Source organism: Nothoprocta perdicaria, unplaced genomic scaffold (genome assembly GCF_003342845.1).
Source record: "Nothoprocta perdicaria isolate Ctin4 unplaced genomic scaffold, notPer1 scaffold_141, whole genome shotgun sequence".
Classification (NCBI taxonomy): domain Eukaryota; kingdom Metazoa; phylum Chordata; class Aves; order Tinamiformes; family Tinamidae; genus Nothoprocta; species Nothoprocta perdicaria.
In genome coordinates this window covers 697,316-721,661 of record NW_020454550.1, presented here as the reverse complement: position 1 = coordinate 721,661, position 24,346 = coordinate 697,316, and the positions used below count along the sequence as shown (strand labels likewise).

At 40.9% G+C, this 24,346-nt stretch overlaps 1 protein-coding gene across 1 annotated transcript in view; it reads left to right on the top strand.

The window, feature by feature from the left end:
* Positions 1 to 10,041: 10,041 nt before the first annotated feature.
* Positions 10,042 to 24,346, top strand: part of HCRTR2 (hypocretin receptor 2) — a 33,226-nt gene continuing 18,921 nt past the window's right edge. The window contains exon 1 of the mRNA XM_026034297.1: positions 10,042 to 10,270. Within this exon, the coding sequence (XP_025890082.1) occupies positions 10,042 to 10,270 (229 nt within the window). The remainder of the gene's footprint in view (positions 10,271 to 24,346) is intronic.

The following is a 24,346-nucleotide window of genomic DNA, read 5'->3' as shown; positions in this document are numbered from 1 at the left end:
GCATTCTCCCTTCCTGAACTTATACATATTAATTATGTGCATCCATTTCTTGAGTTGATAAATTTGTAAAAATATTTTAATAATAATTGTACTATCATAACACCTGCAAGTCATAAATATGAATGAGAATCATATTATGCAGTCGTTTTCATCTTCTATTATATTGTCATCATGTGCTAGTAGGGTTGTCAGTCAGACACTGACTTTCTATTTATCTACATAGCACCACATGCATCAGCTAAGGTACTATGAAAATAATGATGAAGTCAGGTACTGTAACAACTGAGATTTCATCTGGTCTGTGTTTTCTTTCTCTCACCTCCAACTTCTCATATTACCTTTTGTATTGTTCAGGCTATCACACTACCAAACACAATCTTTGGCAGCTACTGTATATATTTAAGCCCTTTCGTGCTATAAATAAGMAAAATGTAAATAAGAAAAATGCATAACAGCAAATGTAGGATGCCAAGTCCTTGTGTGTAAAACRGAAATGACATCTCACCCTATGATATCCCTTTAAAATGATGAGTTCCATACAAATTTAAGACAGAAGTATAAAAACACAAGACTACGTATTCTTCAAGATATTTTTAATGATTAAGTCTAAAAGCTTTTCTTCTTGCCTTTTTTTTTGTCAGGACCCTGCACATTTAGTGATAAGTATAGAAATAGTATGAGATTCTGGTGAACAGTCAAGCAATTCTCATTTACCACTTTCATTTCATGTTTTAACAGACCTCCATAGTAAGGTATTCTTTGTACTGTAGCCTGAGATGCAATGGATTGTCTATTTTCACAAAACACTACTAGGATCACACAGATGTGGACTTTCCCTCAGAAATGTCAGCGGAAGGGCTCTAAGGCTGCCCAGTCCGCCAAGGTCTCCAGGTCCTCATACTCATGGCATGACATTTTCCATTTCACAGAAGGGTAATAGAGAGGTGCAGCTTAAGTGTTTGTCCTCTTCAGTTCTAATATAAATGAAGACGTCCCTTCATCTTCATACATACCAAAATGTAACAATAGTGTGAGGGGTTATAATGACCTAAGGCTCTGACAGCTTGCCTCTTGCTCATAAATTTATGAGATTTATGAGACTACATGGTGTAACAAGTGCTAAGTTCTCATGCTGAAGGCCTTCCAGATCCCTGGAGCATACCCAGCAGCGTGCCTGCAGCAACACATCTCCGAACCTGTTCAGGGTCCTGTCTATTCCACCACACTTCCRTATAATCTATACTCAGAACAGTTTGCACTCACAGGAGTGTTGCTCCCACTCTTTTCCTTTTGCCTTTGCAGGGAGCAGACAGAGTCCTTAAATGACTTATCCTCCTCCCCTCCATAACTAACAGGCTCATCCTGCGGAGTCCACATACATCTTAATTTTAAATCACAGATAAAAAGACATTTCAATAGCAGACAAAAATATAATTATCTGGGGCTCAAAACTCAACCAGTGGAAAAGCAGAGAAAGAAATCTGTCCCTAATCATTAGGACTGGTATTAAGGCATGAGAACTGAAGCTAGATTTGACTCATAAAATGCAAGGTGACTTGAAACAAGATGGAAAAATATGAGTTCAATTCACTAAAGGACTCATCTGATATTCAGACTAATTTCTAGAGTACAAGATTGATATGTATTTAAGCTTTTTAACATTTCCTCTCCCTTTTATCTACATGCTATGTTTTTCCTTCTTTTATTTTATTAGCTTTTCTTATTTTTCAAGTTGAACCTTTAGTTTGCAGTGTTTAACAGAATAAATATCTGAGAGAGCAGCTGTCTAATGGGAAATTAGATAGAATAGTAATGACAGTATTCTTTGATGCAGACCCAGGCAAAGTAAGACTTACTAAAACATGTGACAAACGGTAGCACATGAATGCAGAATGCAATATTCAATATTTGGGAGCCAAAGAAGACTACTAAAGGTTCAGTTTTAGCGATTTCATAGTAGAGAATATTTATTCCTTTTTGACCCAGCATGAACTTAGAGACTTCCATCAAGCGCTTTACTGTTTTGGTGTTTAGTTTCTTCTAACAGACTTCTTGCCAACAGTCAGTAATTTTATGTTTTATGGATACAGTAGCCAACTGCAGAAAAAAAAAGCCATAATTTAYGCTGGCAAAAGAGTCCACTTTCACCCTATACACTGAAACATTAGAATCTTGTCCAAGAAAACTCAGATCAAAAGACATAAGAAATGCCTAGTGATTCCTTAAGAAAATGAATTTCAATGTATCTTTCCTTAAGAAATTGAATGTCAATGTATCTTTAATTTCTTAGACAGAAAATTTGCCCTTATGCCACAGGAAACCTTAGAACAATTACAGAAAGAACCGCAAAATTCTGCATGTTTCAGTGGTATAGAATCTAGCCACTCAAATGCTTTTTGTTTATATTTCACTGAAAGACTAAGAAAAATATTCATGCAGTAGTTGATTCAAAACTGTAGGAAAATAAGATATCTATTAACTTAAATACTTTTATCAATCTGAAAAAGACATAAAATTTAAAGAATTATATTATCTAGACAGAAGCAATRTTTTCAATGACATATGAAAATACTAATGCATAAACAGATTATGAAATTACATTTTAAGGAGCAAATAAAAAATAGTAGAATRAAACATGTATCCCAATGATCTTGATGCTTTGCCTACTGTTCTAATRATAAAATATTTCTGTTTTGGTTTCTGATGACAGTGTGAAAAATGGAAGTCTCAGGAGGAGTATAKTAGGAACACGTTATATAAATACTTTAAGGGTAATGTCTTGAGGAATATCCTTTGTACCATACAGGGCTAGAGAAAGTGTAAGATGTCTATATGTGGTTGAGCAAACRGCACAGAAAAGAACAGAGAAAATAAGGAATGGAAATTATGAAAACAGGAGGTCAGGAAATGGAAAACTTGAAGAATAAGTGGAATTTATACAAAAGGAAGATAGTCCATCCAAAGAAAAGCTCAAGTCAGAAAACTTCTGATAATTGAAAGCAAAAGAAGACCAAATTAATAGAGTTTCATTTGAACACATATATAACCACTTGAACATGCGAAAAAAGAAGAATCAAAGTCCAGATATCTAAAATGCAAGATGGTTAATCTGAAATGACCATTTAAGTGAGGGTTTGGACAGGCAACTCAGAAGTCAGGAACTTAGTAGGTATGTCTAAAGAGGTAGATTAGACAGGATCATGGCAGAGGCTCAAAGTTTTCTCAAGCTGTTCAGGACATTCGGCAGAAAGAAAAGGTTTCAGGGAGCATGGGCATAAACCAGGTCATACTTGGCTTGTTTCCCAGCCCAAAATTCCAATGTAGAAATATCTGGCAGTCTGTCAGCATTTGTCACCTTACAGAAAATATTGATCCCTAAAAGATTTCCAAGATCAGTTGATACTTACAGGGCCTAAAGGAGTAAAAACACTGAATTATTGCCACAATAACATTTTGTAACTTCTAGGCAAAAAGAGTACAGGAACAGTAACAGGTATCAGCATGTATCAGAGTATGTAGCCTGACTCTTAAAAAGCCCYCAGCAGAATGTGAAATAAAAAAAAAAAAAAAAAAAAAAAGGATAKGGGAGAGGGAAGGTATGCATCTGCCTTGTGATATTTTTTGTCACATATTCTTGTTTTCCAAAAGAGTTCTACTTTCGTAGTTTTCCAAAGGACTGATAAAAAATGTTGAAGTGCTTTCTTACAGGTCCTTTAGCATTTGAGAGGTGGTTCTTCACAATAAGGGGACAAATAACAATAAATAGTACATAATTATTTCACTCTTACACTGTTKGACTGTTCAGTTTTCACTGAAAAGAGTATGGACCTGTCGTCCTTATAGTGACAAGATGAGAGACAGTAGGCAGGAACTGACTTGCTGAAAAGTCCACCTGAACTTAAAGAAAAACTTATTTGCTGTGAGGGTGACTGAGCACTGGAACAGGTTGCCCAGAGAGCTTGTGGAGTTTCCATCCTTGGAGGCATTAAAAGGCTATCTGGACAGGAGTCCTGGGCGACGTGCTCTCAGTGATCCTGCTTTATCGGGGGGATTGGACTGGGTAAAAGCCCCACCTCTAAAGCCCCACTYCAGCCTCAGCCATTCTGTGACCTGCTTTCTACCTTTGTTATTTGTGCTCTCATTTATTCYGCTTCTTACAATATATGAACAAGCAAACCAAATGAAATTATCCAGCAGAAGGTTTAAAGCTGGCAAGGGATGAAAAAAAATTAACAAACCATGGAAATCATTGCTTCTGCTTGTTGTGAAAGCTAGAAGTCTGAATGGGTTCACAAAAGCAATAGGAAAACTTTATCAGAAGAAAAATCCATAAAGACTTATTAACCATAACAAAAATGGCTTGCCTCAGGAARTTGCAAACTTGGTGGCTACATGAAGTTGTAATGTTGGAAAGTATCACTGCAAACTTGTTTTACCTTCATGTTGTTCTCTCAACATCTATTCCTGGCCACTGCCAGAGATGTAATAGAGATTACAGGGATCTTTAACCTTATCTTGTATGCCCTACTTTTATGAGGGACTAAAGAACAAAGTAAAAAACAGTCTGATGAAAACATAAGAAAAATCCAGTACTTTTGGTCTGATCTGATGTCAGTGTGGCCCAGTAGGTCAGTGAACTTGAATGCAAAAATACAGATCATAGTCTTGACTCTGTCATTTATTTTCTGTATGACTGAAGTAATATGTCACTTAAACCCATCCTTGTGACTATTCTKCTTCCTACTCTTAATTTGTCTTCACTGCTTCAGGTGTACATTCTGCAAAATATATATTGTACCTTGCCACATGTTTTAAAGGCACAAAGCTCTGGTCACTATTATTTTCTATAAATAATGCATTTCTTTCTAGAGCATTAGATATTGTTCTATTGGTTATTCAGTTCACCTGAATAACCAAATCCTTTAAATTAATCGAATCCTTTAAAATAACAAAATCCTTTAATTAAAACTCTGTCCTCCTTCCCCTATGTTCCTCAAAATACTCAAGAATATAAACACAATGTGAAGAAACATTTCTTCCTCATTTGCTTATTTAAACTTGATGACTGGTATTTTCACTGAATGCATCTTGTCCCATGAAAAGAAAGCAGAAAGCTCTCCATCTTTTGCCTTCTGTATACAATTCAAGGCCATTTGATAGAAAGGTGTATTACAATTTGCTGTATCAAAGTTATATCTGTATCCTGACTGCCAATGATTTGTTTGCTTTAAAATCTTTTTAGACTTGGTAGAGGAGTACATATTGCAAATGGAATTGCCATTTTTTCTAAACTATGTTTAGTACTTCAAGGTTAATAAGTAAATGGCCCAGAAAATGGATGGAGGAACGATGTATTGCACTGATTCTTTTTTTTTTTCATTTTAAGGAGAATTATATCAAATTGAAAATTATATATATAATATACAGGAAAGTTGATAGGGTTTTCTGTTGATAGCTGCACAATAAAATTTTCACTGAGACTCAGATTTTTACAAAAGTTCTAGATCATCTGCTTTTGAACAATATGGAATACATAATTTCCAACTGGAATTACAGCAAAGTAACCCTACTGACATGAAGTTGCTTGTAATTTACAGCAGTGTAAATGAGACTAGAATCAGACCTTTTCACTTAGAATACACTGGTGGCTATTGATGATGGTGATGTCAATGATTTAACCAACTCTTGATCTTTTCTTATTTGATCACTGCACTATTAGAGTAACTGACCCTGGCTGTGCCTCATTTTAACAGCATTAGCAAACAAATAAATCAATAGAATATAGCTGATATTCTTATAAATGTGTGTAAGAGTGCCTTAGTAAGCTCTTTGGGACTTTTAAAACTGGATCCTGCTGACCGAAAGTCTGTTTTCGTATACAAAAAGAAAAATGCCTGAGTTTGGCTGAACAAACTTAACTGTTGGATATTTCTTGCATCATCAGTGGTTCCAAAAATTTGGTAACATAATATGTTATCTGAATAATATCTAAGATGTTAAAATTAATCTTGTCTTTTAAATTTATAGTTCATTGCTAAGATAACTTTAAGACAAAAGAGAGCCTAAAGGAAAGGTGTTTGGGCAAGTATACTTTATTTCCGGACCACAGCTATGTTCCATTATAAGGTTTGTTGATTAATTCATTCTTTTCATWAACTATATAGCATTCATTTTATTTTGCAGCTCCTTACCCCTTAGTGGCTGCTAGTTATTAACYTTTCCCCATGGAATTTTATAGCTTTAAATTCCCAAACCTGCCTTTTTTTTTTTCAGTCTTTTTCTTCTGCTGTTAGTTTTTCTCTTYTTACTTAATTAACATCTTCCCTTCTTCACGATCTATTTAGCTGATGATGGCCCAAATGCTTCTCAGGAGCTACTTACACTGCTGCTAAGGAAGCAGTAGATCCATCTTGACATGTTACTATGGGAGGAAAGACACCAGAGGGGCTTCACAGACAAAATCTGTGACACGACTGAGCAGGATGGCTCCAGTAAACAAGCAAGAAGGTTGTTTTTTTCAGGTGTGTTATGATTTGCAAGATTGCATAATAGAGAGAAAGGAGGCAGACAAAAGCTCTTAAATCAGAAGAGTCACAGGAAGATGAGAAAGAGGACATATTCACACAATTCTTCTTTATAGCAATGTCAATATAGCAGTGTATTTCTCCTCAGCAACCTTATGTGGTTTGCTTCCCAAGTATGGAAACACTTCCTAAAATGTTCAGCAAAGTTTAAACTGTAACAGTGAAATTTATCTACTTTTATAACCAAAGTTTTCAAAAAAAAGAAAACTTCTTCTGCTGTGAAAMAGAGGCTCCTAATTTAATATGCTATTAGATTAGTGTGGGGTTTAAAGGGTGAGTCTCTAATATATGGAGAAATGTGGCCTATTTGTGTGATTAATACAATTGTAAGTCTGCAGTAGAATGATTACTATGGAGGGGCAAAATGTGCTTGACAAAGCAATAAATTTGGATGCTGAAATAGATTTGGTTTGTTCTCTATGAACGCCAGTTCCTTTGAGCTATCAGATGGAATAAAACATAAAATTGTATTTGATTTATATTCACATGTTCTAATATCATATAACAAGTGGCATTAAAAGTAACAAGACAAATCTTCCAGGGCTGATAATTTCATTTCAGAAGTTTGGGGTTAGTAGTGGAAATTTATGGATCAGAAAAGATATTAATGTATATGAACCTTTTAGCTAAATAAAGTATGAGAAATTACTCTCCTGAGGTAAAAAGGTTAATAGATATAACCTTGAATTTATACTTCTTTTAAACGCTGAGTAGTCAGTTTATTCTTTGTTTTATAGATTTGGAAAACCACATGCTAAACTGGAGAAAAAAAAAAGGTAAATGAAATGAGTAACATAATTTTGAGGGTTTACTTACATATAAAAGGGRCAAATCTAAATTGCATTACTTTTTCTGCAAATAGAATGAAAATACTATATGTATATGAGAATATATTTTTAAAATATATAAATCAGCATTAAAATTCATCAGGTGAAGTTATTTTGCTAAAACATTTTCAGAGACTGGAAAGCCAAGAGGGACTACCGTAATCACCTAGACTAACCTCTTCTGTATTGCAAGTCATGCAAAGTCTTTGAATTAATTCATATTTGAATTAGCACTTATATTTTAGAAAGGCATCCAATCTTGATTTTAAAATGCACAGCTGTAGTGACTCAAGTTGATAAGCACTTGCTCAGTAGTAGATTGTTGTACATGATGCAGATTTTAGCTCATTAGTCAAGTTTCCTTTACTCTTCTGTACACCTTAATCTACATTCACAGCTATACAGCTGTAAGTATTCATACCGTCGAAGATCACATTAACCTTTTGGGGTAGGAATTCATGATGGGAGGTGTTTAGCTCATTCTTCCTGATTGTTGTAACATCTGCTATTCTCTTCAATGACGTCGAGTGCTGAGTGTAACTGAACCAGGAGCTGACCTGCTTGGGGCCAGTAGAAATGCACAGGATCAGCAATAATTCTTCACTTACCATTTCATTCAGAGACCTGTTACTTAGCTAGTTTTTAATCTTTATTATGTGTGCTGTATTGATTCCTTATTATCCTGCCTCCCTAATCAGAAAGAGCTGAACCTATTAAAGCAAATGTCCTACAACAGTCTAGGAATACCAAATTTAYGCAGTTGCCTTTATCAATCAAGCCTGTAATCTGGCTGAAAAATAATGAGTTGTAAGATGTTTTTCCTTAAACCATGTTGATTCTTAATATGTGTGTGTGTATATATTTATTTATTCATTCATTTAATTACCATTAGTGAGGGAGATGAATGCAATCCCCKTTGGGCATGTTAAGAAAGGCATTAATTGTTTCAGAATTTATGTCAGCTTGAAAACAAATATTGAAGTCAGAGAAGAAAGCATTGAACACAGCAAACAAGCTGGAGTACAAGTGTGGTATCTGTGGTCAAATAGTCATGTTCTGTGTGGGTTCATCATTAATGAGGATCATGACAAGCTCCTAAAACATCTGTTTCTACTGTGCGCCAAATAACCCTCCATCCCAAATACAACTAATATAATCTTAGAAGTCTTCATTATCTTCATTATAAATAGAGACCTAGTCTTTATTTAAAAGGCTTGCAAAGTCTACCTTCCTAAGCTAAGTACAGTAGGTGCTGATCTACCTTTATGTTAGAGCATATCCCACTATTTAATGGAATTATCCTAAGAAGTCCCCTCAACTCCTTTGTGGAATAGAAAAGATATATATTTCCTCATTTTTCTTTCTTTATTGCTTTATTTTACAGAGAGGGAACTAAAGCAAGGAGAGCAGATGTGTGGAAGCACTGAGCTCCTGCTCAGTGGCAACATTGGGCATGCATATGAGACACTGGACTTAGCAGTCCACAGAGTGCACGGCTGTAAACAGAATCACAGAATCACAGAATCACAGAATCACAGAATATTTAAGGTTGGAAGGGACCTCTACAGATCATCTACTCCAACCTTCCTGCTCAAGCAGGCACACCTAGAGCACGTGACACAGGGTGGCATCCAGGCAGGTTTTGAAGACCTCCAGAGAAGGAGAATCCACAACCTCCCTGGGCAGCCTGTTCCACTGMTCTGTCACCCTAACAGTAAAGAAGTTCCTCCTCACCTGAAGACGGAACTGCCTGTGTTCCAGCTTGTGGCCATTACCCCTCGTCCTATCGCTGACCACCAGTGAGAACAGCTTGTCCCCTTCCTCCCTGCATTCTCCCTTCCTGAACTTATACAYATTAATCATATCCCCCCTGAGCCTTCTCTTCTCCAGAGAAAACAGGCCCAGCTCACTCAGCCTTTCTTCGTACGAGACATGTTCCATTCCCTTAATGGATATATATATATATAATCACACTGTAAAGTGTGATTAAGTATTGTATGGAGCTGAGCACGGGAGCGCTTCCGAATCCCTGCCTCTCAGTGATGCTCGTGTGCTGGAATTCGAGGAGCACAACAGCCTCTTCACTCACACGTTGCTTAACCGCCTTGGCAGAGGCAGGTGTGCTGTTGCATGGGAGATGTGGGGCTTCTACCCTGATCACTTAGTTGTTCAGCTAGGAAGAGATAAAATTAACAAATCACCTCAATAATAGATTTTTTTATTAGGGAGAAGAGGTTGGGTTTCTTTTTTTATTATCATTTTCTTTTCCATCCGGGATGGGCACGTCCAGAGTCCCTGTCTCTCTGATTTCACAGCTCGCACGCCGGGCAAAACACGACGGGAGCGCGGGAGGCGGCGGGCGGGACGGGGAGCCCCGACGGCGGCGGGGCGGGGGGGGGGGGGGGGGCGCTGCCGGCTCCGGCCGCCTCCCCCGCGCGGGAGCGGGAGCGGAGCGGAGCGGGGCGCGGAGCGAGGAGCGCGGCCCGGCCCCGCATTGGCTCCCCGCGCTCCCGCGTCACTCGCGGCCCCGCGCGGCGCCGCGCGCGGCAGTCGCGCGTCTCCATGGAGGGGCTGCGGGCGGGCGCGGGCGAGCGCTGAGCGGCTCCGCGCGAGCCGCACCGCCGCCTGCCATGTCCGGCCCGCGCCCCGCGCCCTGCGCCAACGCCTCCTCCTCCTCGCCCTCCTCGCCGGAGCTCAACGGGACGCGCGAGGCGCTCCTCGGCGCTCCCGCCGACTACGACGACGAGGAGTTCGTGCGCTACCTCTGGAGGGAGTACCTGCACCCCAAGGAGTACGAGTGGGCGCTCATCGCCGGCTACATCGTCGTCTTCATCGTGGCGCTCGTCGGCAACGTCCTGGGTGAGCCCCGCAGCCCGCCCGGAGCCGCCCGCCCGGGACGCGCCGCGAGCTGCCCGTTCCGGCGCGGCGCCGGCGAAGCCGCCGGGCGCGGGACAGAAGCCCCGGGCGCCGCTCGGGGCCGGCGGGAGACCCTGCCCGCGGCCGCCGCCTCCTGTCCCTGTCCGCCGGGCGAGGTGCTGAACGCGCCCGGCGAGGCCSCCTCGTCCCCGCGCTGCTGCCCGCGGGGCTGCCCCGGTCCCCCCCGGGGGCAATAAACGCCCTGCGTGTGGCCTAAAGGACGGCAGGGGAGCGGGGGGCGCCCGGCGAGGCGAGGCAGGGAGGTGGCGCCGCGCAGCGCGCCCCGCGCCCGTTCACCCGTGAAGGAGCCGGCCGTTGGGGCCGTTGGGGCGGCCGTTGGGGCGGCCGTTGGGGCGGCCGTTGGGGCGGCGGGGTGCGGGCAGGGGCTGCGCGGGGGCTGGCGGCGGCGGGAGGCGCGGGAGGAGGGTCCCTCTCGCCGGTGGATGAAAGTTTCGCTGGAGGCGGAGGGCAGGAGCGGCCGCCCCCGCTCCTTCTGCCCCGGCCTCACCCCCCCCTCCCCGCTCCGCCATCGCTCCGGCTCCTGGGGACGCTGCCTCCCTCCCTCCTTCCCTCKCTCCGGCCTCGGCTCCGCTCATTTACACCGAGCTGTAAGAAAATGTGTCAGTGAGGCCGGCGCCAGCGCAGCTCCCGTACTCACACGTGTGTGCACACACACACCCACACACGCTCACACACGCCCAGACACTCACACACATCCTCTCGCACACACCCCACTCCTGAGGCATCTCCGTGCCCACCGGCTCTTTCCTATTCCCRCACAGCTTTCCACTTCATTTTGCGAATGGGAATACGCCAGGCTTCATAAAGCCCGTATTTATGAATGAACACACATGCCGTGTGACCACCAGGGAGCTCATTAYGCCTGAGAATCCGCTTATCGCGGCCATTCGCATTTCTTCCCTCTTTATTTATACCAGTGATAGTCTCATGCGAAGAGTGGCGCACTAATGCACGGCGCTCTGCCCTAAGGGTCTCCCATTCATGTTTTTTAGAAGGGATTTATGTATGGTAGGGCTGTYATCTGCAAGCTGCCAGAGAGGAGACTGAAGACAACGGCACGATTTTGGAAGTATCAGCAGACTGATACTGCTATTTTGATTCTGTAATGGCATGGTAGCTGCTGATAAATCCTGAATATGCACGAAACCAGGGTGTCTTTAGCAAAAGGGGTTATGCTATTCAGAAGCCGGAACTTCTGCTTACTTGCTTGGTTGTTCCATAGTGAGCTTGATAGACAGCACTAATAGCCTTCCCAAAGAGCGTGTGCTCATCCTGATCCAGAGCAATGACTAATTTTGGAGGGGGGGCGGGTAGGATCTGTCTTCACCTATTTGCCTCCACCTATCCTGTAAATAGGCTGTCCTCCAGACTCAAGGTCAGATCATTTGCTATAGGACCTCTCACCATGTTTGCACTCTTTTTCCTTGGGAAAGCCACAAGGATAAGCAGTTTTCCCTCATTGCACTTGAAAACAGAGCCAATATTGGTGTCAAAGTGGAAATGCTGACCCCCTGATACTGTGTAGAGTGGCTTATTTTGGGGGACAGAAGTTGACATTTTTCTGTCTGGGCACTTCTCCTTGGTACTGGACCTACTGCTGCTTCTGGCAAAGTTGTCTCTGTTTAAAGTGCCTCTGGGGTCACCCAGACCTCATCCACCCAGGATGCTGGTCTGTTTGTGGGGGTCTGCGGGTGCAGGTGCCTGTTAGCTGAGCCCTGTCTCATCTTTGTGTAGAAACTTCCAAATGCTCTGACTGCAGACACCTGTGAGTTTGGGGAGAGGAATGGATTTGCCTTATGCTCCTTTTCCAAAGGCATTTTTAAAAACTTTGTTTATTTGGCTACTGGTATCTGATATAAAGCAATGCAATTCAAAGTCTTATTATTCCTATTTTAAAAATCCATATTCAAGTTTCATCTGAAATTTACTATTGGACCCCTGCTTTGAACACAAGGCAGAAGTTGGTTTTGGTGAGTTTTAATGGTTTGTGCAGTCATCCTCAGTGTTGTTCTGCTTGTGCTATGCTACATACCAGTGTAGMTGGTCTCATGTGGCATGCAAAGCCAGCTCTTCAGTTCTGCTTCATCTATGTCCTATCTGGATAGCACTTAAGAAACCATAGAAAACCTTTGCCCACCCTGTGTTGATCTGTAAAATGACATATCTGCTTCTCATTTTCAATAGTGCATTTGCAGAGAATGAGGAAACTCACTGTGTCCCCCCAGTAATATCTGTACGAGTGGAAGGCACAGAACATCCCACAGATATTAGCAATAGACTGGATTAAAACATCCTGACAGTTAATTAACAGCCAAAGGTAGAATCAGAGCTTGAACTTGGATTGACATCTACTGGGATTTGGCCGAGCTGCACYGCAGGAATTCTGCCTACTAATAGGAGCACATAACAGGGTTTGCATTGTCATTTAGCCTTCAATTTAATTAGGAAAATTGACATGTACTGTCCAAACTGCTGCAAAACCAGCTAAATGAAAACCATCAGCAAAGCTTTGCATTTGAATGCAAATCTGATTATTACACTCAAGTGTTTCATGTTGTTGATTTTCTCGTGTGCCCACATCAGCTGCCCACCAGTGATTTCATCTGGAGCCACTGAAAAGAAACATGACCTTATTACATAGCTGACTTTCAGTGTAAAAGCTCAAGTCAGATCTTTATTTTTTTTACTATTACTGAGTGAGGTTTCAAGACACAATTCCATGGATACTCAGAAAATGTGAACTCTGTGTGATAATGCCTGCATGTGCTGTCTCCATGTCCTATTTCATTTTCAGTTGGTTACTATATATCCCTAGAAGCAGAATAGGTATTGAGGATTAGGGCTTTCTGTTTTGCCCAGATCTGGAGGGTCTYGAATGCCATGGAGCTCTTGCAATTACCTGGCAAAGGTAATGCAAGATAGGACTTCTGAACTGTGTATTGAAGCTGAGTAAATTGCTTCTTCTCTATTTGTAAGCATTGCTTAAATACAGCAAAGCAGGAAATTGAAGTAAGAAAGATATTTTTAGAATGCATTGAAGTCTCCAGTCACTGGACATGATCATTCATTTCAACCAGTAGCATGATTTAGAAACTGGAATAAGATCATAAGAGATTAATAGTCAATGCTTAGTTCCATACATTTAAATTTGTTTACATAGGCAAAGAACGTGAATGGTTCTTGTTTAAATTGTTCATTAGAGGAAATCAGAAACTTTCTGATGAAATGCTTTCCCTCAGGGAACCCTCGCTCATTCATCAAAATCAAAACATACAGCAGGGTTCACCAAGACCCAGTGCAGAACAAGGCTGCCGCCTGGTCTCCAGCCAGCTGGCCTGCTGGGCCTCCTGGCAGCCCTCCTCGGAGCACGCAGGAGCCGAGAGCCCGAGGACACAGGCGCTGCCAGCTCCCCGCTTGAGGCTCCACAGCATCACGTGGGGACCATGCAGAGCAGTAGAGAGAGATCTCAGAGGTTTTCTTTACTCACAGAATTTAGTGATATTTCTTTTCTTTTCAGCTCAGAATGAAAATAAGTCCCATTGATGGAGAATTAGTCTTCCCCAGATAGGTCTGCTGTTTATAATCTATTTTACAGTAACTCCTAGCACCACATTACGCTGAGATCTGTACAGAACCCATCTGCAGTTCTTTCCTCAGAATTCTCTGACTCACAGAGCTCAAGAGCATTGGTTTGTTACTTGCTGTATGGCTTGAGGCCTTCTTTCTTCTTGGGTGTAGAAGAAGGGTTTTGCTTGTAATTCTAACACCTGAGTTCAAGTCAGTGTTTATCAACAGGTGACTGTAATCTCTCAAGTCTTTCTCTAATATGATTTTAAATATATTTGGTGAATTCCTGAGGTCTATGCAAACACACAAATGTTGGTAGAATAGGATGATTCATATATTCTCCTAAATCATGCCATGATCTGTATGAACAGGATTTGATGGCTGTAGATGAGGGATATTTCATTTAATTGCATTTTAAGTTACTTTGCTTTTCCTTTTATCTAGATTATTGGGGGAATCTGGCATAGAWAGTGCTTTAGATCCTTAATATCAGCATGAGAATCACTTTTATCTCCTAGATAGAGAGCAATTAGGATTGCTCGGTTATATTTAAAAAAGGTACCACATAGGAAATGATATAGTCCTGATATCATTTAATCTACATATGATACAGAATGTATGAGTTTCATTTATGTAAGATGTAGGGTTTCAACTGATGTGCATTGATGYTTGCATAACTGGGGGACAAGAAACAGCCATGCACATCCTTGTGAGATATATCAAGAGCAGAAATGCACCAAAAGATTAAGTTGATTTAAATGATGACCATTCTTCTATAGATTTTCAGATCCAGATGCTTAAGTCTAGTTCCACTATATAACACTTCTGACCAGAGAGTATGGAGAGGACACAGCTCTACTTTCCATTAGCATTCTTTATGTTGAAAGATGACTCTGCATAGCATGAATAAGGCAGACCTATTGAACTTGACTGTGATAAAGGGCAAAAGGGAGAGGACTGAAGGGACTGGAGGAAGATGAGTTCCAAGAGGTCATCTGACAACTTGAATGTTAATACAGATTTTGTTGGTTTTCATTTTAATTCTTCTAAAAGAAATGACAGTTACATCTGGTGAAGGCTGACCTTACAGTTGGATATAAAAAAAAAAAAAAAAGTAATACACTTGAATAATACTCCTTTCTTAGTCAGTAAAACAACAAGAAGTTTGACTACTTGTAATGTAACATCGTTCCAAAAGACACCAGTTCTTCTGTAAAGGATGAGGACTGCCATTTGAACAAATGGAAAAGTTCTCAGTCTCAAGGATCAAAACCTACAAAAACTATAAAAAAATGTTAAACTTATCTTCCTTTCTTCTGTCTACAGCACTACTAATGAAATATCTCCTATCTGATATATCATAAGCCTCARCCTGAGGGCTGGCTATGCAGCATTTCCTTCAGAAGAACTAACTAGCACCAACTGATCGTAAATACCAGGGCTTCAGCKGGGATGTCAGAGGAAAGCACACTTCCATGCATTTAGCAAGTTAAGTTGGAAGTAAATAGCAAACTCTTCAACCAGTGCTCACCTCTCTAGTGAGATTGTTCAAAACAGTAGATCCATGTCTACCAGAAACYGTGCAGAGACTACCAGGCTGTAGCCACTAGGTCAGTGAGGTGTCCTTCAGACAGAAGCGTCTTTGGGATATCACCAAATGAAATGTAACTCAAGAGTGTTGTTACTTCTTACCTTACCATCTTTCCAAAAYGGAAAGTTTTGGAATGCTGCTTAGATTTCTTTTGCTCCGTTTTTTAAGCTGTGTTTATTTTCTGTGCTGCTTRTCAAGCGAAGCCTTTTTCTGGCTGTTTGTTAGCAGATGATTTACTTGCTTTCAGTACTGCCCTTCCCACAAAAGCAATTTGTCACAGTGCACTGTAGTGTTGTACATAGCGCAGCCAGAGTGGGTTGCTCCCCAGGGAAGGCAAGCGGGAGGCCAGGGTGACAGCCAGGCAGGCAGGGCAGTGCCATCACCTGCAAGGGCACAGCCCGAGCATGCCAGGGCAAGGATAGCAAGGCAAGCTCAGGGATGGTCACAACCCAGGGATCACCAGGCAGATCTGTAGAGACGAGGCAGGTCTGATGTCAAGTCGCAGGTCAAGTCAGTGTGTCAGGATAACGACCTGGATCAGCGAGGCTCGTGACCAGGCACAGGCATACTTGCCCCATGGTTCTCTGCCAGAGCTAAGGACAAGAGCCCGAGTTTAAATGTAGCTCCCAAGTAAATAAAAGTTGCCCTCACTGCTCTCACGGGTGTCTCTCAAACTTCCTCTCCCAGCAGACTGACCACAGCATGAGTGGCTGCACCAGATCAGAGCTGGTGGTGGCCAAATCCTGGGCTAGAGGAAGACCTTTCAGAGCCGAGTGGTGTTTTTGTCCCTGGCAAAGCTGTCCTTTGCCCCCTGGTTCTCAGAACGGACTTCATGAGTTTTAGCTCAGCTTTGGGAATATTTGCTATAGCCTTTAACTGGCATACTCAATTGTATCTTTTTTGAATAGTCTAAAAAAAATTCTTTAACACATATTAGAAATGAACATTATTTTTTTCCCTGTAGCTCCATTTAATGATGATTGCTGGATGCATTTTGAAGCATAAGGTTTTAAAGCTGCACATCATTTCAGTCACAAAGCTCACCTTGATTTTAATGAGCCACTCAGATTTTAATTTGAATCATAGTGAAGTGTGAGAGTTTCTCATTGCAGSATCATGCAGTATGACAGCTATATTTAGGGCCCTTACATCTCCAACATGAAGTGTGCCTCAGTATTTTGAATGCATTTTATTGTTATTCCAGAAAGACAAACAAGTACTTCAAATGTGATTATGAAATATGTATCATTCAGTACAGCCACCTCTGCAGAGATGACCGGAAATGTAACGTCAATTCCTGGTTGTAATGATTTGTGTGCATGTGTAGGTGTATGGAGGGACAATTTACTGTGTTAACCAGTATAGACAGCTCAGGAAACTGTGAGATGATGCCTCCCAGTTCCTTCTGGGGGTGACCAAAACCGTGTTTTTTGGCAGAYTATTTTTATTGCATAACTGAACTTGTGATTAAGAATTCCTATTCCCATCAGATTTTTAATTGTCTAAAATTATGTAATGTGACTAAGGTAGAAAACAAACTCTGTGCAAATGATATGATTGGGCTACTACTCCCAATTCTGCTTTGTAGAGACTAGCTTCCAGCAAGTATAATTGGTTCTTGTGTTTTTGTCTAGCACCATAGTAATGAGATAGCACATAAAATATAGAAGTTGATAGCAGAGCACAAAAGAAGCCAACAACCCCCATATTTAAATTCCTTTTAAAAGTCAGAGTGCAATAGAGTACTTGATAGTTAGAAAGTTAGTCAGGACTTATATTGCTATAAGAAGACTGGTTTTTACATATCTATTTTTATTTATGTAAATTTTCTTTGCCATYTTTAGGAGATAGTTCCTCACAAGTTCATTTCAATATACTTATTGAGGATTTATTGACAATCAAGAAAATACTTTAAGATTTCATTTATTCAGTGTTACTCAAATATATTTCCTACAATTTCAGTATATATTTATTGACTTTTTACTAGAAAAAAAGTGATGAATCCCTCTCACTCGGATCTTTTACTTATGGTGCACATGCAGCATGATCTACCTACCTAGCACTTTTGTCATGCTTCTGTGATTTTGTTCCAATCTATTGATGTGTTTCTAGTGTGTCTTATGAAGAAGAGCTATTACCTCACTGACAGACTATGTGATTCCTTTGTATATGCAGACAAGAATATTATCCATCTTTTCAGCTGTCACATCACATACAAGGACAGCTCTTATCTGCTGAGCATTATTACCAACCATAGATTTTTTTTTCAATATATTTTTATTACAACAAACACTGTATAAAAAGTATATTCTCCTTGTGYCACCATTTCTATTAGTTTTTCTACCTTAATGTGATCTTATATCAGATTTGTTTTTCTSTAGATAAGATTAGCTATGTAAAAATGAAGTAATGTGTGAGTTTAGAAGTTAACTGTGGTTATGAGATTGACAGCCTAGGAAATAGCTGTCCCTTCCTTTTCACAGAAACAGTCCTTGTGTTTTCAGATCTTTTGTTCTTACTGCTGGACTCAAAGTCCTCTAATAAAACATCCCCTGCAATTCAGGTAAAATGCTTCTCCCTCCTTAATCAAGATCATSAACAAAGTTATAGAACGACTCATGGAGCCCATCCAGAAATAAAATTAGCTTAGACTTAGACACCTAATTTTGAACTCTTAAAGCAGAAAGTTTCTTGAACAGGAATAGATCGTAGTGACAGTAGCTTCAGGTATAGCAATTTTCCTTCCAATATTGTACATTCATTCAGTGAGCAGAGGCTCAAGTATACCAAAATCCCTTTTGACTGCTTATCTGCCCAGCTTTTCTTTCAGTGTGATTGTGTTGCTGGATACCACACCATCAAGTCCTTGATTCACAGTAGGTAATATGAATCACACAAACACACACACAAAAGGAAAATACCATATAAAGAATCATACTTTTTGGCTGGAGAAGGGAGGAAGAGAAGAAGGAAGAAGGGACAGTGTATAAACTAAATCAATTAAACACTTCTTATCACCATTGATTATAAATCATCATGAAGTTTCTACCTCATACATTTGAAGATGTTAGTCAGTGCTTATAATCACAAAATTACTTCCTTATGACTTCTACATAGCAATATGCTATTTCAGAAAATCAGTTGTGATGTTAAATTAGTAAAGCAAAATTAAGTCTCAAAGTTTGCTATGATGGACAAAGAAAATAATAAGTTTTTGTTTATAAGCATTTGGGATTTAACATTCTTATTCACCAAAAAATGAGGTAAGAGGTGGTGTCATTCACTTATACACACAAATGTCAGGCATTGCTAGCTATGGAAATTATGTTTTCCTTCGGATTGAGAGGTCCAACTGGAAGTTCACCCATTGAATAAGAGGTTGATGAGACTTCTGGAGTGTTAGAGAAATAGCTTAGGGGCTGACATGCAGAAAATAATTGACAGCTGAGCCAACTRTTTTCCAGGGGAAGGACTTTATCATAGTGTTTAATATGCCCAAGACAGCCTCCATCTCCCAGGAGGCAATCAGCTGCATTTTGTACCAGCTGGAGCCTTCGTATTGTTTTCATATTCAGCTTCAAATACAATGAATTATGCTAATTGAATAGATAGCATTACAGCCTCTAATTGAAATACCCCAGGATGCTAAACCAACAGGGATTAAATTTATACATGAGCAAGACCAGTCTAAAACCCTCATAATACTGTGGTATTTGGGAGTTTTTTTTCTTCAGGGATAGGATGAGGAACCTGAAGCTTTCTTGATGGCTTTCACATAGCACCTGTCRTCTCTGATTTGAATTTGTTGTGTTCAGTCCTTCCTGAGACCTGCTCATGAGATATTTTTGAGGGAGAGGATGGCCATTTGCAGGGGTGAATCTGAAAGAACAGAACTCTCTTCAGTAACGAAAGCCACCACAAGTCAAGCCAGACTGAGCTGGCAACTCAGTCTAGTTTCCAAGCCTTCACTGACACTCTGTGGCAAAGCTAAGAATAGCAATTGTTTTGCTCAAAGCTGCTCTCTTCATTCTGATAGAAGAAACTGAAGGCAACTTCATTATAAAAAAAGGAATGATCAGACACAGGAAAAACAGATGCTCGTTGTGAAAACTGGCCTGCTTGTTTTCATTTGTAGGTTTGAGAATTTTTATAAATAAAAACTAAAATATATAAAATAATAAACTGGACAGGTAATTGCATTCCAATAGAAAATTGTGATAGTTTTGAAGAATTATACATCATAAAGGAACTTAGATTTTTTCTCTCACATTTTTCTTTCAATTTTCTTTGAACTCCTGATCCTCTCTTCTTCCCWGTCCATAACTCACCCATAAAATTGAGTATATCAAAGATCATGTTATATGCAAAAAGATTTGCATATAAGGTTCCAGGGCTATTTTAGATAGTTCATAGCTTTTCAACTGATGTTCCTAACAGTTTAATTAAGGCACTATATTGCCTCTTATTGTCTTATTTCTCTGATATCTTTTTTTTTTTTTTTTTTAAGGGAAGGCTGGTACTTGCCTCATTTCATGCTTTATCATTTTGGATAACTTTTTGGGAAAACCCATTTCCAGCTAAGAATATTTACTGCTGTCTGTTTCTTTCTTCATTGCTTCTCTAAGCCCAGCTACTGCTCTTTGCTCTTTCACTCTGCTTAGTGAATAGCATTTCATTCTCTGTGAAACTTGTGTTCTCCAGTTATATTTCTTTAAAGCTTGTAGAGAAGCTGAGTGCTTTCATTTCCTTGCACGACTGGCTGAGATGCAAATGGCAATTGAAATGCATATTTAAAGGAGTGAAAGAGGAGTGAGAGAAGACAAAATCCCCCTGTTTTGATGCTTACCTAGCGGCCACCTTCAGTGACCTGTTAAGACTATTTTGGAATCCCGGAAGAAGATTAGTTTTTGAATATAGAATAAAGATACTTTCTTGATGATCTGCTTGATTATCAGTATATGAATGAAACTGTTGTCCAGGACTGTTGAACAAGCTTAGTACTGTAGTAGACTCAGGAAGATATCTAGTCGAGGAGGAATATATTGAACTAATTTTTTGTSATTTACAACAGTTTGTCCTATTCACTTCAAATCTTTATAGTTCAGTTTATGCTTATATTTAAAGTAAACATCATGTAATTGTGCAAGYTGAAAGCAACACTTCAACCAGCAGAGGGCAACGAGTTGGGGGACAAAAAGACTSACCCTCATTTATTTWWTTTTTTTTTCCACAGGTTTTTATAGCAGTCTTTCTTACACATATTAATTATATGTATATCTTCATGCTACAAGTTGCTGGGAGATTTCTTAATTATTATGGTAGCTTGTAAATGCATAAGTTAAGATGCATTAAGCACCATACAAAGAGAGGATGAAAAATGGTCTATGCTGCAAAGAACTTACCAGGTCAAAAGCAGAAACAGACAGTGAAAACTAAAGTAACAAAATAGCCTACATTCCTATGCTAGCACACTAACTTTCTTCCATCTTACRGGTGGCTCTTTCCTCTCTAAATGAGAGCTGCTTTCTAAAGAATGCTGCTTTCTAATTTTCAAAAGARTTTAAAAGAACTAGAATTTAAAAGAGCTAGAATTTAAAAGAACTGTTTTCTATCTTACCACTCCCTGAGTAGCAAGGAGTACAGTCTTCTATATTTCTTTGAGGAATGGTAGGCACTGAATACATCTAAACTGAGTCCTCGATAAGCCATTATGATGTGGAAGTCTTAGAACAGAGATGAGAATTCGAAAGTCCACATTTCTTAATCTGTGTCTGATTTACTCAATGGCCTTTACCTACTTCTGCACTGTGCTTTGCTCTCCTCACATCTAAGATGCAAATTTTCTTTGCTTCCTGTTGTATTGTAAGGATTCATTGCCTCATATTGATACAAAGCTTCGAGCACAAAATGCAAAATGCTATGAATTCATTTTTGGTACTATTTGTGGCCAATGAGATTAACTTCACATTTGTTAGTTTTGTGGATTTTTTAAATCAAGAATAATCCTTACAAGCAGGTTATTTTCTGAAGCATGGCAGCACAGAAATCACAATGAGCTTTGTCAAAGAATATACATGTCTGCTTAAATCTGGCACATACAGACACTGACATCCTCTGCTGGAAAATAGGCACTTGTATGAATCAATTAGTGGTGAAAGCCTGCTGAAACCCTAGCACCAGAACAAAGCAGTTGCGCTCTGAACTTTTAAAGCAAGATGTTATTTAACTGTCGCCTGTTGTTATAGAGTAACAAATACAGACAAAAAAAAAAAAAAAAGGACAAAAAAAGTGGACACTGTCTATAAATTTTGCCTATGACAAGACAGGACCGTACTTTCAATATGAAAGTATTGAATATTCAATATGAAAGCTGCTCTCCAGCACGTCAACTCCTGATCCGTACTGATGCCTGGGGTTATTCCTGCCCAGGGGCAGGACCCTKCACTTGTCCTTGTTGAACCTCATGAGGTTCCYCTCTGCCCAACTCTCCAGCCTGTCCAGGTCCCTCTGAATGCCAGCACAGCCCTCTGGAGTGTCGGCCACTCCACCCAGCTTGGTATCACCCACAAACTTGCTCAGAGTGTCCTCTGTGCCCTTGTCCAAGTTATTGATGAACAAGGTGAACAGCACTGGGCCCAATACTGAGCCCTGAGGAACACCACTGGCCACAGGCCTCCAACTGGACTCRGCYCCMTTTAYSACCACCCTCTGAGCTCTGCCATCCAGCCAGTTCTCAATCTACCTCACTGTCCACCTGTCCAGTCCACACTTCCAGAGCTTCCCTATGAGGATATCATGGGAGACGGTGTYGAAAGCCTTGCTGAAGTCAAGGTAGACAACACCCACGGTTCTCCATCATCCATCTGACCAGTCATCCCATTATATAAGGCTGTTAGGTTTGTCAGACATGACTTCCACTTGGTGAATCCATGCTGACTTCTCCTGATCACATTGTTTTTCCTTCACATGCCTAGAGATGCTCTCTAGGATGAGCTGCTCCATCACCTTTCCAGGGACAGAGGTGAGGCCAACCAGCCTGTAGTTTCATGTCTCCTCTCTCTTGCCCTTTTTGAGGACTGGAGTAGCATTCGTTTCTTCCAGTCCTCCAGCACCTCCCCTGCTCTCCATGACCTCTCAAAGATGTTGGAAGAGCAGCRGAGCAATAACCCTCACCAGTTCCCTCAGCACTCTTGGGTGCATCACAATCGAGCCCATAGATTTATGCATGTCCAGCTTRCCTAAATAATCCCTAATCCAATCCTCCTCGACCAGTGGAAAGTCTTCCTCTCTCCTGGTTCTCTCTYTTACATCTGGGCTCTGTAGCTCTTGTGGACCAGCCTTCACAGCAAAGAGAGAGGCAAAGAAGGCATTTAGTAACTCTGCCTCCCCTGCATCCTCTGTCACCAAGGTCCCCTCCCTGTTCAGCAGCAGATCAACATTTTCCCTAGTCTTCCTCTTGCTGCTGACATATTTATAGAAGCCCTTCCTGTTGTCCCTGACATCTCTTGCTAACTCTAATTCCGCATGGGCCTTGGCCTTGCTCGTTGCAACATGCATTCTCTGACAATGTGCCCATATTGTTCCCATGTGCTCTCACCCTACTCACACATTACATATGTTCTCTTTTTCTCATTAAGTTTGCCCAGAAACAACTTGTCCTTCCACACAGGTCTCCTGCTCCCCTTACTTGACTTGTAGGAACGCATCGATACTGAGCTTGGAGGAAGTGATGCTTAAATATTAGCCAGTTCTTCTGGACCTCCTTCCCTTCTAGGACCCYGACCCAGGGACTGCTCCAAGGAGCTCCCTGAAGAGGTCAAAGTTGGCTCTCTTGAAGTCCAAGGTGGCTATCTGACTTCTCACCCAGCTTCCTCCACGCAGGACTGTGAATTCCAACATCTTGTTGTCACTGCAGCCAAGACTGCCCCCAGCCCTCACATTTCCCGCTAGACCATCTTTGTTTGTTACTATCAGYTCTAGCAGTGCCTCTCCCCTTGTTGGCTAATCAACCACCAGCATCAAGAAGTTGTCTGCAATTTTCTGCAGGAACCTCCTGGACTGTCTGTTCCTCACTCTGTGATTATCCCAGCAGATATCAGGGTGGTTGAACGCCCCCAGGAGGACCAGGGCTTGTGATCAAGAGGCTTCTTGCAGCTGCCTGTAGAAGGCTTTGTCCCCTTCCTCACCCCGGTCAGGAGGCCTGTAGCAAACTCCCACTAAAGTGTCGCCCTGTTGGCCTGCCCTTTAATCCCACAGGCTCTCTACTCGCACTCCATCCTCTCCTATTCTGAGCTCTATGCATTCCAGCTGCTCTCTCACGTAAAGAGCAACTCCGCTACCTCGCCTTCCTGGCCTGTCCTTCCTGAAAAGCCTAAAGACATTCATGGCCACGTTCCAGTCATGAGATATCTTAATATAGTATTTCCTTTAAGCTTTGATTTTTAGGCACTCTTTAGGCCACTCTTTAGGAATTTGACTTGAATTTACAGTAGCATGACAGATGCATAGCAAAGATTAAATTTAGGCAAGCTGTATTTTAAAATCCTAGGTTTGCTTCAAAGTCTGCACCGTTTGGAAGACAAGGAGACTATCTATTGCAGTTTTAGATGAAATTTGGAAGCCTACATCCTAAAAGARTACTTGAGAAAATCAGTTCTTTAGAGAAGAAGTGAAAACCACGTAGTTCCTCTCTACTTGTCCAAATTATCCCTATATATCAAAACTTAGCTTTCATGAAAGAATGTTCCAGTTGTAGCTTCTAATAAAGCTTTACTTAAGCCTTGTGTCAAGATTGTACCAATTTTGGGCAAGATGCTGAGACAATTCAGTTGTGATCCAAT